A 19,945-nucleotide genomic window follows, 5' to 3' on the forward strand; every position below is an offset into this window, starting at 1 on the left:
GTTGCAAATCCAGCTGTCCACTTAATTTCAGTGGAAGCAATACTGCAAAAAAGAAGGGGGAGGGAGAACAAGCTTGGAGGCAATATGCAGGTTCTGCCATAGACTGATCCTCTCTCCAGTCCAGGTGGCTCAGAAACCCTCTTTTAAAAGCAATAATCATACTTGTGATTATATGACTGTATTTAGTTCCTTTTGCCCTGCTGAACGGCTAGTCAGAGGAATGACTTGCTTCTTCAACAGGGCTTTGTGTGTACAGTTTTGGACAATGAATGTATTCACACTTGGATTATGTGCAGAAGTCAAGATAAACAGAGCAACATAACTAGAGAAACATTCAATGTGGGACATGTGGCAGTTCTTTTTTTACTGAACTGCCTGCACATTTGTAATCCAATTTAGCTATTAGAACTAGTTTATGCCAGAAACAGAGATGCTATGATAGTCCAGCAAGTCCAGTATCTGAGGCAATTATTGTAGTTCAGCTGCTGTGTAAATTATTCTTAACCTTCTTTTTGTCCTATTCTGAGTTACTGTCCATTTTGTGTGTGTGTGTGTGTGTGTGTGTGTGTGTGTGTGTGTGTGTGTTAGGGTTGGATGCACAAATGAGGTGGGGTTTAAAAATTCAGATATGCATCCAAATGTCCATCTGAATGTGCATTCCACTGAGACCAAAGGACAACCTTTGAACATATTTATGTCGTCAGCTCCTAAATGCAAGACTGAGACACTATGAAGCTTTCAAAGACTTTGGGCCAGGAATGCTAAAGCTATATATAGGGATAGATTTTATACACCCCTAATGAGTACTGTGGCCCACAAGAAGACCTCAGCAGTGCTGGCTAGGAAAAGTGAAGGCACGAAATACATTGAAATGTGTCACTGTTGAAGGATGCACACTCTGCTCCTTATATGGCCCCTAGGCTGGTTTTCCATCACCAGACCATCACCACTGCTAAGCATGATTATAATGCTGGATTTCTGTAGAACCAATGCCTAGACAGATACTTGACTACTATAACAACACTAAATAAATGGCTTACTTTTTATATAGGTACTATTCTAGTTATTGTCTGACATGCCCTTCTACTTGAATATGTATTGCTTTTATCAGCCATGACAGAAATATAGTAAGTCAGTAATTTCAGACACTGTTGCATAGGCAGCGTCACTGTAATTTTGCCAGGAGGGAGATAATAAATCATACTTTTCCATTTGACTGATGTTCTGTTTCTCTTGTCTGGTTTCAGCAGCTGAGTTCTATCTGGCATTGTTCATCGTTTCTCTTATTAAAGGATACGGCACATTATTGAAAATGCTTTTGTGTGCAAAGATTTTCAAGCAGTACATGAAATTATAGAACACATAATGAAAGGCATCATTGATCCTGGTTGCAGGGGGGTTCACCATGCCCCCACCCTTGGGTGACTTTATTAGTCATCATTTTTGTAAACTGAGAACAGCTTAACATTCCTTGTGACGTGCACCACTGGTCAGTCTACCTAGAGCCAAGAGGTTTTCCTAATGTTTGCTTAAGCCTTTATTAACTTACTTTGAGCTGAATGCCTTCTGGAGCTCAGCACAGAAATGATTTGAGCATTTCTGCCACTCAGTTAGCAAACTAGGGGAGGAATGATGTGTTTGGAGAGAGATCAAAGAATTGCCAATATGCTTAAAGATTTCTAGTTGCAAGGTTGTTGTTTTTTTTTAAAAAATCTATTGTTAGAAAATAAAGCACCTCTAGCAACTTAAATTGATGGGACGCGGGTGGCGCTGTGGGTAAAAGCCTCAGCGCCTAGGGCTTGCCGATTGAAAGGTCGGCGGTTCGAATCCCCACGGCAGGGTGCGCTCCCGTTGTTCGGTCCCAGCGCCTGCCAACCTAGCAGTTCGAAAGCACCCCCGGGTGCAAGTAGATAAATAGGGACCGCTTACTAGCAGGAAGGTAAACGGCGTTTCCATGTGCGGCTCTGGCTTGCCAGAGCAGCAATGTCACGCTGGCCACGTGACCCAGAAGTGTCTGTGGACAGCGCTGGCCCCCGGCCTCTTGAGTGAGATGGGCGCACAACCCTAGAGTCTGTCAAGACTGGCCCGTACGGGCAGGGGTACCTTTACCTTTACCTTTAGCAACTTAAATTAGCCAATTATGTAGATATCAGTTTGAGGAAAATAGAGGACTGATATAGCTCACATACGTCCAAAAGATATGTTTTCTGATATCTGATTCAGATACCTTGTTACTTATAAGACTACCCTGTTTGCTGTAGAGAAATTAGGATACAGAAGGATGTAAATTGAATTGTTGTTCTGTGTTGTGAAGACCATTTGCTGTGGAGATATGCTGAGTTTTCATTTCTAGATGGGGATTCTTAGTTCTGTAACCGTATTGGACTGAGTCAGATCATTGGTCCATCTAGCTCAGCATCATCTACACTGCCTGGTAGCAATTCTCCAGGACGTCAGGTCTTTCCTAGCCAAACCGGGAGATGCAAGGAACTGAATTTGGGATCCTTTGCATGCAAAGCATGTGCCCAACCACTGGGCTACAGCCTTTCCCTGAAATAAATGGTTATATTAATTTATATTAACATTCTTCTCTTGGGCTCTAAAAGGAGCCTTGTTTTGTGTTGAGCGCTGACTATTTTATAGAAGAAGCAAAACATTCTCCTCTTATCCAGTGTGCAGACTGATATTTTTCAACATGTGACTTCGAAGTCATTCAGGGAGCACTGTGTAGACTGGATTTCATATGATAGTTGTGCATTGTGGAAGGGATGTGCTTTTGCCCCTGCCCCTTGTGCTTCCTTCCCACCTGAAATGATAGATTCTGGCTTACTGCAGACCTTAAAAACAACATTTCAGTCTTGAAGACAGAATGGATATGATATTTGCAAGTAAGGCACCATGTAGTATGTGCTTTCAATCTGCATCAGAAGGGGGGAGGGAGGGAAGAGAGCCCTGGCCTTAGATAATTTAGGCGCTGCTGAAATGCAATAATGCACAAGTGGAAAGCAACACATATATAATGCAAACCTTCTTTAATATAATTGCATTGATTGAAACCTGTTTAAGGAAAATTAACAAAGGAGCAGATGTCTAGTATTCCCAAAACAAATGTTCCTATAATTAATAGATCATCAGTGCTTGACAAGGTTATTAAGACAGCTATAAATTGGATTATAAGACCATACGCAATAGTCAAAACTGGCCAGAGACTTTTTTATACTTGTCTGGCAACAATGTCTCTGCATACACAGACCCCCTATTTTAAAACTGTGGTGATGCTTGGCTTGTCATCACTAAGATCCAATGGGGTTTTGTTGCAGGTTTCTACAGAACTGAGAGCCAATCTAATATGCTTCCTTGCCATTTTGAAATCATAAGTAGAGTATATCTCTTATAGCATTGGACAGGAGACATTTATTTTGTTTGGTTCTTCTTTGGGTCGTCTTGCAATGTGCTAAGACTAGGTCTTCCCATGTGGATGATTGTTCACGCCAACCATAAGGTTTGCCACCCTGAGGCATAAGAACATAAGGACATAAGAACAGTCTGCTGGATCAGGCCAGTGGCCCATCTAGTGCAGCATCCTGTCCTCACAGTGGCCAACCAGGAAACAGAGCATGAGCACAAGAGCCCCTCCTGTGGTTTCCAGCAACCACAGGAAGCCTTGCTGCCTCCAACTGTGGACACAGAGCATAGTCATCATAGCTAGTAGCTGCTGAAAGCCTTCTTCTCCATGAATTTGTGCAAGCCTCATTTAAAGCAATCCAAGCTGGTGGCCATTGCTGCTTCATTGGAGAGTGAGTTTTATAATTTGACTACACACTGCGTGAAGAAGTACTTTTTTTTTATCTGTCCTAAGTCTTCCAATATTTTATGAACTTTTATCAGGTCGCCTTTTACTTGCCTTTTCTCTAAACTAGGAATTATCAGTGCTGCAACCTTTCTGCATAGGGGCGCCACTCCATCCCTTTGATCATTTTGAGGTGAAGCAAGCAGAACTGTACACAGTAGTCCAAATGCAGTCATGCCATAGATTTGTATAATGGCATTACGATATTGGTAGTTTTATTTTCAATCCCGTTCCTAATAATTCCTATCATGCAGTGTCCCTATGTCACAGCTGCTGTACACTTGGTCAACGTCTTCATTGAGCTATCTACTGTGACCCCAATGTCATTCCTGGTCCATCACCTCCAGTGCAGACCCCATAAGCATATACATGAAATTCAGGTTTTTTGCTCCAACATGCATCACTTTACACTTGTTTTCGTTGAATTGCATTTGCCATTTTACCTTCCATTCACTGAGTTTGGAGAAGTTCTTTTGGAGCTCTTTGCAATCTCTTTTTGTTTTAACAACGCTGAACAATTTGGTGTCATTAGCAAACTTGGTGAGGTACTTTGTCAAAAGCTTTTTGAAAGTCCAAATACACTATTTCAGCTGCAGCACCTCTATCCATATGCTTGTTTAAACTCTCAAAGAGAGTTTGTGAGTAAGAACGTTCCCTTGCAGAAGCTGTGCTGGCTCTGCTTCAGTAAGCCTTGTTCTTCTATGTGTTTGGTTATTTATCTTTAACATACTTTCCACCAGTTTTCCAGGGACAGAATTAAGCTAACTGGCCTAAAATTTCCTGTATCCCCCTTTTAAAAATTGGCATTGTTTTGGCTACTTTCCAGTCCCCAATATGGAGGATGAACCTAGTGACAAGTTACATATTTTTGTTAGAAGACCAGCAATTTCACATTAGAGTTCTTTGAGAACTCTCAGGTGGATGTCACCCAGACCTAGCAATTTGTCGGTTTTTATTTTGTCTATTAGGCCTAGAACATCATCTCTCATCACTACTATCTGTTCTAGTCTTTCAGACTCTCCTCTTGAACTGGGATCTGCCCTATATCCTTCATTGTGAAGACAGATGTGAGATTGTAGCTTCTCCACAATCTCTTTATCTTCCTTTACAACTCCTTTGACTCCGGCACTATCTACCAGGCTATTGAGATCATGAGCAACATCCACATCCTTTGTACTAGGAAGGCAATTCATGCTGCAGTCTGTTATGTCCACCACATACCTGACTACCTATATTCCTAATGACTGAATCACCCAGTACCACAATCGCTCCACCCACTGGACAGGTATCCTCGGCATGAGAGAATACATTATCATCTCCCAAAGAATTGGTCCTTTCTAAACGAATGCCTCTCTCTTCCTCAAGGTGATGTTCTCTTTCCTTGAGACCTTCATTCTCCCTGATAGGAGGGCAGCTGCCATCATGGGAGTGGCACCCAGCTACCACATTCCCAAAGGCCTCCTCCACTCCCTCTCTGCCTCTTTTGCACTTTCCAGCTCTGCCACCTTGGCCTCAAGGGAACAAGCTTGCTCCCAGAGAGCCGGGAGCTCATTGCACCTCTGACATACCCATTACTTCTGCTGCATGGAGAGATAATTATATATATGGCAACGGGTGCAAAACACTGGAAAGCTCTCATGCCTCTGCTGGCTTTCTACTTGCCTGGTTGCTGTTGTTTGTTTCATTGTTTCTGTTACCTAACTAGGAGTTGGGGATTACTTTGGGCAGAATGGGCTGCCTTGGCCTCTTCACCCTATTGCCAAACTCACACGTCTGTTTAACTCACCTTGATAAGCAGCCAGGGCCAAGTCACTTTGTCAGCTGGGGCTCATGGACTGACTAGCTGGTTCAATCTGCCCGTGTTGACAGAAACCACTTCCCTTATAGGCCTTCCCCCCTTTCTGTCTAATATTTAGAACTGGGGTTTCCCTTTCTAATTTAGTCTATAACTCGCAAGCTTTTTAACACCATGGTCCTTTCCCCATCTTTATCACCCACCAATGTAGATATTTGTTTAGGGAGATTTGGCTCAGTTTTCTCCCTTGGAAACTTAGAACTTCATGCTGGTTTTCCAGGGAAGAAAAGAAAACCCCATGGAGCAGGGAAGAAATGCATAACTGAAATGGGCCTCTTGTTTCAAAACAAAAGCTGAGTTCAGGGAAAGTTTTTCATCATCTTGAAGATGAATCATACAAAACAAATCCAATATAATAAATTAGATGAAATCTTCCACTGAACTGAATAAAGCAAAAAATAAAATAAAAATAACATAAAATAAAAAATGCTGCCACAAACTCTCCCATGAAACTGGATGAAGTTATTCATTCATTATCTTCCAATGAAAACTTCATACACTTCAGACTGAATGGAATTTAAAATGAGAGCTTAGAAGGCAGTAGCTTTGGATCAGGTAACAAAAGAGGGGTTGTTGTTGTTGTTGTTGTTGTTGTTGTTGTTCTGCCTCTGCTTAATTTGAATTCAGTTCATGACATTATTATTACAGTCATAGCTTGGTTGCTGAATGCCTTGGAAGTGATTGTTCCAATTTTTGAACGATTGTGGAAGCCAAATGTACGGTGCGGCTTCCGCAGCTTCTGACTGGCAGAAGGAGCTTCCTGCAGCCAATCAGAGGCTGCACTTTCATTTCTGAATGCTTTAGAAGTTGAACGGACTTCCGGAATGGATTCTGTTCAACTTCCAAGGTTATCATCATCGTCATTATTATAATTATTATTACTTTTTATTAAATTTGTATATTTCTGTTCATCTGAAGATCACAGGGTGGCTCACAACATAAAAACACAAAATGAGAACACAAAATACATAACAGTAAAAGAAAAACAAACCAATAACCCCCCTCCTACAAACACATTTTAAAAGCCATAGAATGTTAATCAGCCAAACCCGGTTGAAGAGAAAAGTTTTCACCCGGCACCTACATTTATGTAATGCAGGCATCAGGTGAGTCTCCATGGGGAAGCAGTCCAAAAACAGGAAACCTGCACTGAACTCATAGGCTTTCACAGGTTGAGGTCACAAGAACTTGGGTTTGAGCGTATATCACATTAACAATTAAGGCCACTGAGACATGAGAACTAGTTGAAGGAAGCAGGGATATGTGAAAAACAACAACACTCCATTTCAATTAGCCTTTCAATATACTTTAGTTGAGATCCCTGCATTGCAGGGGTTTCGACTAGAAGACTCTACAATTCTATGATTCTATGAGGAACCTCAAAATTTGCCTCAAAACTTCACTTTAGCTGCAATTTGGTGTCGATGTGAAATATTTCATTAGATGTATAAATATGGCCACCATCCAAAAAAATTCTTTGGATGCTCTTTACACAAGCAGGATTCTCCAAAATCACCTTGATATTTTTCTTTAATGTAGATTAGGGTTACCTGTATACCCAGCAGCTCTTCCTAGCTGGAATAATTTATAAAGTAAATGAGCTCTTTATACATTACTAGCAATGGGCAAGCCATCTCTATCTTCATTCAGACTGAACTGGGCCAAAATAAGTCTTCAGTTTTGTCCAGCTCTGTGGTCCACAGACAGGAACAAAAGAACTGGCATTCAACACTGCAGAATCGTGTTCTGAGATGGGAGGATCATAGAAGAATTGAATTGTATAGTTGAGGACTACAAAATGTAAGGACAAATAGTGGGTCATGCTAGAAAGAATTATTTGAAACTTAACAGAGTGCTGTTAATCACGTCTCCCCTTCCCTTCAAATTATGTTTTATATGTGAAACATATTTTAGTGGCTAAGTAATTCCACCAATTGTCAGCACTATTCACCTCACCCAGATGAAGAACACTAGTCCCCACTAAAGACAACAAACTAGAACAAGGAATGAGTTTAGCTCACACTGTTTTAACATTGCAGTAAGATACAAATAATTTAGGAATAGGGTGACTAATAAAAGTCTTCATTTATTTTTGACCAGTTTTTATACATTTCCAGAATGGTTTCTTTGTGACTGTTTAATGATAAGTTGCAACTATTACTGTGGCACCTTCGCCTGCACTGTGGTAGGTCAATGTTGTTATAATCCTCATCTTGCAGAGGGCTAAAAGGGAGAGGCTGGTCAAAGGGCACCTTTTCAGTTGCTGGCTGACTGACACAGGATTTAAAGCAGGGAGTTCATGAGTTGCAGTTCAGTCTCTTGGCCATTCTGACTCTTGCCTTATGGCTGGTACAGTTCCCCACAAATCACTGGTCTCCTCTCCTGAGTAAGACTCCAGTCCTCCTTCCCCCAGTGCACACTCGTCCATGTCCTGCCAGTTCCTGACACCCTACCATCACCCTGACACCTGATAGTCTTTCAAAAATGCAATCATAGGTAAGCTGTGCCACATGTGTGGTGACTTCCTACACAGATGTGGCAATCAGCACCGTGCTATCCCAAACTGCACAACAGAGGGGTTTTGATGGGATGGTGACAATTTCTGGAGCAATGCAGAGAATCATTTGACATGAACAGGTTGCCATGTGGGGCAATCTTCATGCAGCTGTGCTTTCATGGGACTATTATGCTGCTAATAACACATGTGAATTTGGACATTCAAGCTTTTCCAGAAATGCTGCTAACAATTTAACTGATGCCAGTTACTTTGACTGAAGTATTCTATGGATAAGATGGGATAATCTCCACCCGGCCATTCTATTTCCTGGAGTGCCTTAGCACCTAAGCCAAGCTAACATATAGCTCACATAATCAATTCTCAGAGAGTGGGCCTACTGGTGAACCTAGCAATATCCCAAAAGTGGATACACATATAGCATCCCTCCAGACATGTGAGCAGTCCTGACCATTCCATAGTATGCAATTCACATGGAGAAACAGAAGGTTCAGTCTAGCAAAGTTGAGTGCCTTTAAATCCTACTTATTCTAATGGGAGAATACTCCAACTGAAATTTCATTCTTCTAACCGATTGTTGTTAGTTGACCTTAAGTCTTACTTGCAGCCATCATGTTCAAGGGGTTTTTTAATGGTCCATGTGAATGTATACACAGTGTGGGAGGCAACTATATGTGGTGTGAACAGATCTTACTATGAAGAAATCTCACATCTGTAATAACAAGTTTTAGAAAAAAACTAATGAAACGCAGTCAATAAATCTGAGCAGTACACGTTGCTCTTATGCTCCAGCAGGGGCATCTGTTAACAGAAGAGAAGGGGTGGCAATTTTTACAAGTTTGTCCTCCTTCCTGCAGTCCCTCAACCCACCTCAACACACACTCTGTTCTGGTGGGCCCAAACCATCCAGAGCAGATTTTCAGGGGAGACTGTGGAAGGCGGAATTGGAAGTAAATGCTTCCCTTTCTGTTCCATTAGCGGACACCTGCATTGGATATACAACCCCATCTTTAGAAAGATAGTAAGACAGTAAGAAAGGTGAGGCCCTATGATTATTGCTTTTTCTGGGTTTTTTCTGGGTTTTATCATCTTTGCACTGATAATGCCAGGTCAAAAGGCTGAAGAACCTCCATCTGAGGTTCAGAAAAACTGTGGATGGGGTTGAGGAAAAATCCCTTGAGCTAGATGGACCATTGATCTACTCTGAACAGGGCAATTCATCTTTCCATTTTGTATGTACTCATTTCCAGACTTACTGAGGCTGTTTCATGCCTAAGGTTACATGTATGAAAAGATTTGCTTCATGATAACTGGAGCCTAACTACTCAAGAGTGCTCCAGTTGAAGAGAACTAGATCTTCAGACTGTCAGAAAAGGCAGGGTGATTTCAGTCACAAAAAATAACCTAAGCATTCATAGCAGTCAAAACTAATTCCTGCACTAGAAATATATACTTCAAGCCATTTAGAATATAACCCTATGGTCCCTGAGAAGGTATTTTAGAGGCCACTGGATCCATTAGATCTCATTTTCTCTACTCTCAGAGATCTCATATTGGAAGCTGTGGGAAGATCAACTATCAATCCTGCTTCAATGTCAGAGCTCTAATATCAAAGATAGTGAAAGGAAGACATTCTGGAGAGGGTGTTGCCTTCCTGTTCTCTCAGCAAGCTCACAAAGTGGGGAGGGAGCAAACTATGCCAGTCCTGGAGCTGGAGTACTCCTTACCAATGTTTCCTATGGGGGGGGGGGGACCTTAACAAAAAAAATAGGAGGGAGAACAAAATGTCATTAGTGCATTGGGAAATATCATTCCTCAACTTTCGGTTGTCCTTCACCTGTACCTTTGGATTGCTCTGTAAACATGTGGAATGACAATAGGGTCAGCCTTTCCTGCATAATTATAGAATATGAATCACCTCTTATCAGTTTTGTTTGTTTCCATAGGCTTGGAGTTCTTCAGTCCACCATCTTATTGTGGATCTTCTCATATGTTTACCCATCCTTGATGAAAAATGGAAATACTGTGGCCTTGATCCAGAGAAACACAAGTGGAAATGAGGATGGCCTAGCCCTAGAGTAACTTTTCAGCACTTCAAAAAGCTCCACTTGAGCACTTGGGGACCCACTTGAATGAGGTGTGTTGTGATGTGAGGGGCTGGGGTGGAAGGGGGAGACACTGAAAGTTGGGTAAAAACACCTTCCATGAGCAGGAAGGTGCCTGCCTGATTTTTTGCCTTTCCCCACAGCAACATAGCCCACCTCATTTATAAGAATCCTCCAGCCCTCAGGAGAGAGGGCTGCCAAGAGAAGGGGAAGTCATTTGAGGTCAGTTCCACTTCCACTGACACTTCTCCACTGGTACAATCATTCTAGGCTAACCTGCAAAATTGACTGTTTCTTTTCTGGTGTTCTTCATTAATACTAGATACAGGTCAGTCAAAGTGCTTAATTGCTGGTTATACTCCTTTGCAGCATGAAAGCTACAACACGTTTTCCAAAGGAGGTAGATGGACTTGTACATATTTCTAAGGAGTCTCATATTTTGGAACCAAAACAAGTTAAAATCTGACACTGAAGGTAACATGCTAGTTCTAATTATCTCTAATACACCTCTTATTCCCACCCACCTGACAATGATAACACAGAAATTGGGTATTTATTGACTAGCATGCCACATCTTTTCCCAATATCAATTAGACATCAAATTAATGCATGATTTTTAAAGTACTATATGTATTTCTATATCTAGATGTACATACACAATGAAATAAGGAATCAATGAATTAATATGTATTGGTCTTACCTTAAATTCCTCCAAGATTTTGTAGCTTTTCCCATGGTATTCACAAAAGTTCCTCACTTCTTTGCATTCTGGGCAGCATCCATTGTGTTCTACTTTAGTACACTTTGGGTGGATTTTGGGGCATTCTGGTTGGTCACAAACAGGTCCATCCTCAGTACAGACACATGGACAGTTGGAATGCCCTGGAAAAAACCGCTCTCCCAGTTTGTATACAAAACCACTGTCATCCACACAACCTTTCCCTCGATAGTCATCAAATATCAGATTATTATCGTTATTTGAGATTTGATCACCTTCATCAGCAGGGTAGTCTTCATGGTTGAAGGCAGCTGGAGTGACCAAACTAGGAATTAGCAACAGAAATATGCAGGCTTCATGAATATGAAGAGCCATCCCCCTCCTCAACTTCTGTATATGGTCCTAATATCAGATATACACAGATGCTTCCATGGAGAGGCCAGAGTGGTGGGCTGAAAACAAATATTTTAAATAGGTACAATTTGAAACATATATAGCTATATAGCAGCTGACAAACATTAACTGATTAGAAATCCTGTCTTTTTAAGAACAATGGGGTCAGATCATTAGGTCATGTATGTAATACTAGCATAATCAACTGGAAATATGTGTACATAATTTGGATAATCCTCAAGCTATATTGGCTCTGTCTAATGCCAGGAATTGGTGGTTCATCTAACTTCATCTGGATAGCACGCACAATGTGTACCTCAATATAAACATTCTCCTGGTTAAATTAAACAACGTTCACAGAATGAAATTGTATAAAGCAGTGTATTGCTAAATCTCAATGGATGATGAGCTATATGCCTTCAACTCCAGATAACGCATCCATCATTCTAACTAGAAAACTAAAAGGGAATGCTAATCCAAAATGGATTGGACAATATGCCTATTAGCCAAGCAAGTTAAGAATTGATACTTCTTGACGTTAGATAGACTTCTATGTGACAAACACATTAGTCACATGTTCAATATTTCCCATGGTGTTTGCATAAATACAAGCAATTTGTTGTTTACATCTAGGTGGCATGCACATTTGTTTACTCACTGGTGCAGAGATTTTTTTTGTTAATTGTTAAGAGGATGAATTACAGGTGAACGAGACTTTAATGGAATTCAGTCTAGAGACCATAATCGTTTCTACTGGGATCACAACTCAGCACTGCTTTCAACCCACCTCAATTGGTTAATTAAAACAAAGATGTAAATATGCCAGGTGTTTTTATGGCAAGCAAGAGGTTAAAGAGAGAATGATTCTGAAATGTAATTACATTTAGACTTCGAATGAGAAGAAAATGGTGTACCAATTCTACTACTGAGTATAATGAAAAACGTTTGGTTGTGGTACTTATCTGACAGAAATCAAAATGTGTATTTCTATATGTCTTTTCTATATGAACTGATTCATAATGGCTTCTTTTTCTTAGCCAGTAGCCTCCAGTGTGCCTTACAGGGGCTCAACATCACTGTAGCACTCATATGTATGAGTCCTGGTGGATCCTGAGTGGCTGTGTTTATACTTGGATTTGCTAACTGATTATCTTATTTTACATTTCCCCTTGCCTTATCTTAGGGCATCTAATATCATCCCCCCTAGTCTTAGGGCATCTAATATCATATCAAAATATACAAGGAGCATGTACAAGGAGAAACCTACTAGGCATACTTAATTATTTCAATAGGCCATGTCAACTTAGTATCTCATACACCACCATATACACACAGATACTCCACAGAATTCAGAAAGGAAGGCATGTACACAGATTGCCTGGTTTCAAAACGAAGGGGAGTTCTGCCTTTCCCTCACACTCTACTTCTATTTTGCTGCTTTACTATTGGCTGTGCTCACTCTGACAGACTTACTCCTGTAACACTCTTCTTGCCCAAGAGCAAGAGAAGAAAAGGGTGGGAAGGAGGGTTTTTATGAAATTGGAGAGAAAACAGAAATTCTATAAATTCTAATTTTATAATAAAAATCTTCTATGGCAAGAGTTATTTCAATTAATTGGATGTGTGGCATAGAGTTAAAATCAAAACAATCTTCTTACCTCTTTTGAATCTCTTCCTGTCTGGGACCAACTTAACAGTCGTCTATATCTAACTGATATAGACATGCTAATAATGATAGGATATGTAATTTTTATATCGACATGTACACAATGAATGTGTATCATTTATATGCACATCTGTATATGCATCTATATACTCCAGGTTCTTTTAAAAAGAAAATGCTGCCAAGCAAGAATGACTCAGGGAAAAAGCAAGCCTTGCATCTTGCAGAACAAACTAGATGATCCTGTTGACAAAGCAGTTTATTCAGTGCTGAGAGAAAGCAAAGAAGGGGATTGGGTGTTTCACATGTCTGCTCAGAATGTTTCATTACTTGAAGTTCAAGATATGCTTTTACCACAAGAGTACATCCTACAGCAGTGGCAAGAGCATTTGGCTCTGTTTTATTTGTGTTGCAGAACTGTTTAGCCTGCCTTTCGGATTCAATCAGAGAGACACTTACATGCTACAGGTAGGCTCCAGTGAGCCCATGCTTAAAGCTGTGGAAACTTTAGAAAACAAGCAAATTGCAAAAAAACTGATTTATAGTGGGGACAACAGAGAACAACCTATTGAATAAAATCAAGCATTGTGAATAAAAAGAAAACAAATTTCACAAAGGATTAACATTGTTAACAATACTTTCCTACAGCATTTGGCCATTGTGGGTATTTTGTTAGAACTTCATTAGCCTGTGTTTTTATAGAGAGAGGAGGGATGGAATAGAATGAAAATCTATTCTGTTGTTTAAAAATTCAACATGAAAATAAGCTCTGGAAAGCTATCACTGTACAAATTTATTCTCTTTTATTATTTCTGATTTTAGGGGATTTTAAATTCTCGAGAAGTCTACATTTTATTTCATTGTAAAATGTATACTTACCTATTCCAAGTGAAAGCTGGAAAGGGTTACAGGCCACCATAGATTAAAATTTCAGCAAGTCCTCTTAATTACACTCCCAAGAAAGAATCATGGAAAATCCCTTTCCCCAATGCCTCCCATTTCACACAGGAAACCCGGCAGATACACCAAGAGACTGAAGCTTTAACCCTGTGTTCAGAATTCAAATCAACAACCATAAGGGGATCCAGAGGTGAGGCTGCTTGCTATAAAGCTACACTCCAAAATTATGGTCATTGTTGCTAGATTGTTCTTTTATCTCCTTATATCCTTGGTTGCAATCTTCAGTTCCACCCCCCACCAAAAAAGACCCCCACCAGATCACGCCGCTCTGTATATCTGCAAAAAAGCAGGCAAGGGTGGAGAATGTGCTACGCTTCCAGTTCCAGAAACAGCAACAGCAACAGCATGCTGGAGCTTAGAGCCAATCCAGACCGAAATGCAGTCAGCAGCACCATCGTGTCAGTGTGGCTTTCCAGAGGCTCTCCCCAAAACAAATGATAGAGGACGTGTGGGTTTCAAGCACGGCAGCAACTTTTGGCAAGATTCAGCACTGAACAGCAGCACCTTCGGAGCACATTCTGCCGAGCCGAGTCTGGGATCCTTCAGCACCACGGACAGCAGCCGGCGATTCGCATTTTGCATCATGCAGGCGGCGGAACGTGCCGCTCCTCTGGGCGAAGAAAACAAATCCTACGCTTCTACTCAGTGGGTCCACGTTCACTCTGGGAAGCTTTCCCTAGACGGAAGGTATTTTCTAGATTACCCATAAATATACTTTTGCATTTGACAACTCCCTTCCAAAGAAACAAAACAGAAACCCTGCCGATTTCAAAACGGTAGAATCAGACGAGACTGCAGGGCTACGTTCCAGGAAGTGGCAGTCGGTAGATTGAGGCTCTCTGCAGTTACTGAATGATGAGGCAAGGGTATCTGTCAAGGCATTGGTCTGAAACTTGCACATTCTTGTTTTGCTGTCAGTCAGAATTACTACTTTAAAAAATACATTTGTGTGTGTGTGTGTGTGTGTGTGTGTGTGTGTAGATCTGTATTGAACTCTAAAGAGTAGATGGATTTAGAGGTTATAACAAGTTAAATATAGCACCACTGCCAGAAAAGTATATTTTCTCTTCTGCCTTGTGCTGTAGTACCTTGGTATTGGTGGTGGGGATAATTTCCCCTGCAATTCATCTCCTCTGTCATTAGGCGTCATTGTAAAGCTATTTCTTGAGGAAAATACCAAATGATAGCTTCCTTTCATGCATTCTTTATTGCCAAATAAACAGGCATGATTGCAAAAAGATAGTGTGTGTACATATATATATATATAAAATTAAACTAAGATATGAAAACTTTGCTTTATTTCAGATAATGGAAATACAGTTTAAGCCACCTGCACTGCTAGGAGGGTGCAGGAGAATTACTGTGAGATTTAATAAAATAGTGGACAAGTGTCTCAGTTCCAAATGCGAACGGTACCATCAGAGCCACCCGAGACCAGATGTTCTGCCTTGTGATCAAAAACGATGCTCTGAACTTCATCTTCATGGCCCAACAAGCTGGACAGATGACCCGATTTGAGTTCTAAGGTCTTAACAGTTCCATCGTTGCTTGCGAGAGCTACAATACGACCTATAACATAGAGCAAGGAGATCAGAGGTCCAGAAGACAAGAGTAAAGAAGCAACTTTGGCAGCTCCGTGCCTGAGGCTGTAGACTCTCACGTTCAATTTATCCATTTTCTGCACATAACTGAGACTCAGATAAGCAAGCACTTTTAGCACAAAGTACATAAAATCAATGTTTAAAAGAGATTAGATCTGAGAGTGATTAAATAAACCTGAGGATTTCACACTGCCATTCAAGTAAACAAAACTGTGGCGACCATTGTTTAATATAAGGCTAAAATGCTTTTAGTCCAGTCATTCATATTCTGAAATCAGGAAGCAAAATTATGAATTAAAACATGAAATAAATTTGTAAATTAAATATGCAAATCAATAAAATGATTTTTTAAAACAAACCTTAAGTTTTTTGCATAATATTTTTACCATAGTTATATATATAAATAAAATTTAGATTGTAAGGGGCCATAAATGTTTAGCAATGAGAGCATGAACGTTTGCTATGCATTGAAGTCAAAAACTGCCCCCCAAACTGAAGACAGCTACTTATCCAGCAAACCTTTGGAAGCAGAGGGTGCCCAGTATGTACACAAAGAGGTCCATTTCCTGCATTACCCCTCCTTGCAATGGAGTCAAAAACTAAGCTTCCAACTTGATTTGAAGGAAGTGGGGGAGCCCTCTTGAATGCTTACTCTGTAATCTAGGTAAAAATATGGACCAGAGAGAATAGACATTTCAATGGCTCTAAAATGCAAATAGCTATTGAAAACATAAATTATATCAGATGCTGAGCAAGAATCATTTATTTGTAACCCATAGAGAGAGAGATTGTGAATGTGGAGGACAGAAAAGGGTGTCAAAGAGGGCTGGGGAGAATATCTAGAAGCAGCAGAGATCTACATTTTCCAAAAACTGGCAAGGGCTGGAACTTCCAACTCCATCCAACTCCGTTACAAACCTAAAGGCCTGATTGAGGCAAAGGCTGTACATACACACTGCCCTCTGTTGCCCTCTATTGCCAGTAACTCAGTGTTCCAGCATGAAAGTTTGGGTGGCTAAAGGGAAGTACATGTTTTATTGGTAGCATTCCTTCAGGCAAGCAGAGGTTCCCACAGCAGGAACCTGTGACAGCCTCAAGGTCAAGAGTTGGGAGGGATAACTCAGATCCTTTTGACCCTGGACACATGATGGAATCCATGGAAAGAGACCCTGAAGAGGTCCAGCACAGGACTTCATGGCTGCCATGAGGGGCTGCCCCAACATGTCATCAACCCAACGCATGTGACAGGCTACACCTTGGACCTTGTTTCCCAACTGGGCAGGAAGAGGGTGATCTGAATATTGACTGCGGCCCCTTCCTATTGTGATTTAGGCTGCCTCTGAAGACGGTTTGGAAACCTCAGCTGGTGCAGAATTCAATGGCCAGGATGCTCACTGGGTCAAAACAGTTTGAGCATATAATGCCAATCCTGGCCTGGCCTGGCACTGGCTGACAATTAGTTTCTAGGCCCAATTTAAAGTTCTGGTTTTAGGCTACAAAGCCTAAAACAGCTCAGGACTGCAATACCTCAAGGACCACTTCTTCCCATATGCAATGTCCTGGACCCTGTAATCATCATCTGAGGCCCTTCTTTGTGTGCCCCCTCTGTGAGAAGTCCAGAGGATGCAACACAAGGACAGGCCTTTTCTACAGTGGCTCCCGGCTTGCGAGATGCTCTCCCCAGGGAAGCTTGCCTAGTGCCTTCACTACGTACCTTTAGGCACCAAGTAAAAACATTCCTCTTCTCCCAGGCCTTGGGGTGATTGAACAATCTATGGCATTTTAAACTGTTTGTGTGTGGGGTGTGTGGGGGTGTTATTGTTATTGTTTGTTACTATGGTATGTGTTTTTGTTTTTATATTGTAAACCTCCCCAGGATCTTCAGGTGAAGGGCAGTATAGAAGTTTAATAAAATGTTATCAATATTATAATGAATCTGAATAACTCTTCCAATATGCCTTCAGCTTCCTGAGGGTCTTTCTACTTGCTAAAGTTACTTGGAGCTACTGAGAAGGGTCCTGTTAGCTGGTCCAGTGCTGCTCTTCTAAAGCTTTGGCAATGTAGCACTATCATCCCAGGTTCCTTACTCACCTGGCTAGGCTTCATGAGGAACTTAGAAGTGGGATTGCAAATGTTCTCACTTCTCTAAGTCATATCACTGCCCTCTACCATGAAGCAGAGGCTACCACTCATAGGTAGGGGAACTGGTAGGACATTGGAACACTGTCCAAGGATATTAGAATCCAAATTGCTAGTACTATACCAGAATCACAAACAGGAAACTGTTTTTTAAAAAAGGAGGAAGAGGAGAAGAAGCTGGCTAAATATCAGGAAAACCTTTCTGACAGAACGAGCTGTTTGACAGTGGAACAGACTGCCTTGGGAGGTGGTGGACTCTTCTTCCTTGGAGGTTTGTAAGCAGAGGTGGGAGGGCCATCTGTCATGGATGCTTTAGCTGAGATTCCTGCATTGCAGCGGGTTGGACTAGATGACCCTCGGGGTCCCTTCCAACTCTACAATTCTTTGATTCTATTATTCTACCCCAATATGCTATTGTAGAGAGATCACTTAACAGCTAAAGTTAAGCTAGGATCTGGTATGTTATATATTTGAATTACTCTCTAAACGTACCTGAGAAACTCCTAATAAATTAAATGTAATAATCATGAGCTTCACGTACAATCAAAAATCAATAAATTCATTTCAAAGCAGATGTGGTCCTTCCAAGAAAGACATCACTGCAATTCAGGTAATGATTACAAGCACTTTTGGGGTAAAGCAGAAAGTTCAAAATACACTCAGGGTGATTATAAGCCCTTTGTGTGTTCTGTTATATGGTTTAAAAAATTACCCAAAGATGAAGAATTCGTTTTTTCCAGGTCAAAGGCTGACTTGAAGGAACAACTCCACCCCCATTGTTCAGCCTGGACACTGAGGTCCAGTTCTGAGGGCCTTCTGGCGGTTCCCTCACTGTGTGAAGTGAAGTTACAGGGAACAAGGCAGAGGGCCTTCTTGGTGGTGGACTGCCTTCCCTTTGGAATGCCCTCCCATAATAAAATTATTGTTGCTGTTGTTATCGCTGCTGCTGCTGCTGCCGTTATCCCTTCTCCTTAATTCATAAATAGTCCCAGAAGCCAATAGTAACTTGCCATTCTGAGGATAGGTGCACATGCACATATAATAAATCTTGATCTGATTGAAGCAGTGGGATTTAACATTGCAACTATCTCACTTCATAGTTTCAATGAGACTCACTGTGCCAATACATTTTCTCTTATACTCCTTTTAAAACCTGCTCTATCCCCCATGCCTCACGGTGCATTTTCACAGTTCAGAATGGGCCTTCCTGCATGACTTCTTAATACTAAATGGGTGTCCAGCAGATGCTTCTAATGACCAACTTGCCTTTTTAACCTTATTTCTTGCATCTTTGCAACAGCTCTGTGAAGTTGGGTACTATTAGGGAAATTGACAAAGGCTACCCACTACTTTCAATGGGTTCTACTCTATTGCTTTCAATGAGACTTTGCCATGGCTAACGTCAGTAGAAGAATTTGAGGTTATGAATTATTACATTGATCCAAGACTTTTATGTGAATTTTAGACAGAAGCTTCAATTGACAATGAGCTAGAGTTAATCTAGCTGAGGGTGCAGCCCCAATCCCCTTTGCACCAGGTTGGTGGGTGGGTGCTGGATTGGGCAGAAGTTCTCCTTCACCCAACCCTGCCAGGCTCCCCCTGTGGGGTGATGCCAGCATCGGCCTGCTGGCATGGAGCTCCCCTTCCACCCACTGAATGTGCAGACAGGCAAGATCCCTGTCTGGTGGCGACTAGTGGAAATCCCAAAATCATAGAATCATAGAATCATAGAATCATAGAATCATAGAGTTGGAAGAGACCACAAGGGCCATCGAGTCCAACCCCCTGCCAAGCAGGAAACACCATCAGAGCACTCCTGACATATGGTTGTCAAGCCTCTGCTTAAAGACCTCCAAAGAAGGAGACTCCACCACACTCCTTGGCAGCAAATTCCACTGTCGAACAGCTCTTACTGTCAGGAAGTTCTTCCTAATGTTTAGGTGGAATCTTCTTTCTTGTAGTTTGGATCCATTGCTCCGTGTCCGCTTCTCTGGAGCAGCAGAAAACAGCCTTTCTCCCTCCTCTATGTGACATCCTTTTATATATTTGAACATGGCTATCATATCACCCCTTAACCTCCTCTTCTCCAGGCTAAACATGCCCAGCTCCCTTAGCCGTTCCTCATAAGGCATCATTTCCAGGCCTT

General features: G+C 41.3%; 2 protein-coding genes across 2 annotated transcripts in view; both read right to left on the reverse strand.

Annotated features, from left to right (window-relative positions):
* VWC2L (von Willebrand factor C domain containing 2 like) overlaps window positions 1-15,052 on the reverse strand; it is a 109,048-nt gene extending 93,996 nt beyond the window's left edge. Inside the window, exons 1-2 of the mRNA XM_028704656.2 lie at window positions 13,979-15,052; window positions 11,026-11,495 (exon numbers count right to left, since the gene is read on the reverse strand). Of these exons, the coding sequence (XP_028560489.1) occupies window positions 11,026-11,418 (393 nt within the window). The 5' untranslated portion in view covers window positions 11,419-11,495; window positions 13,979-15,052. The remainder of the gene's footprint in view (window positions 1-11,025; window positions 11,496-13,978) is intronic.
* Window positions 15,053-15,340: 288 nt separating this feature from the next.
* SPAG16 (sperm associated antigen 16) overlaps window positions 15,341-19,945 on the reverse strand; it is a 409,743-nt gene continuing 405,138 nt past the window's right edge. The window contains exon 16 of the mRNA XM_028704644.2: window positions 15,341-15,628. Coding sequence (XP_028560477.2) covers window positions 15,453-15,628 — 176 coding nt within the window. The 3' untranslated portion in view covers window positions 15,341-15,452. The remainder of the gene's footprint in view (window positions 15,629-19,945) is intronic.

This window comes from Podarcis muralis, chromosome 1, assembly GCF_964188315.1.
Source record: "Podarcis muralis chromosome 1, rPodMur119.hap1.1, whole genome shotgun sequence".
Lineage (NCBI taxonomy): Eukaryota > Metazoa > Chordata > Lepidosauria > Squamata > Lacertidae > Podarcis > Podarcis muralis.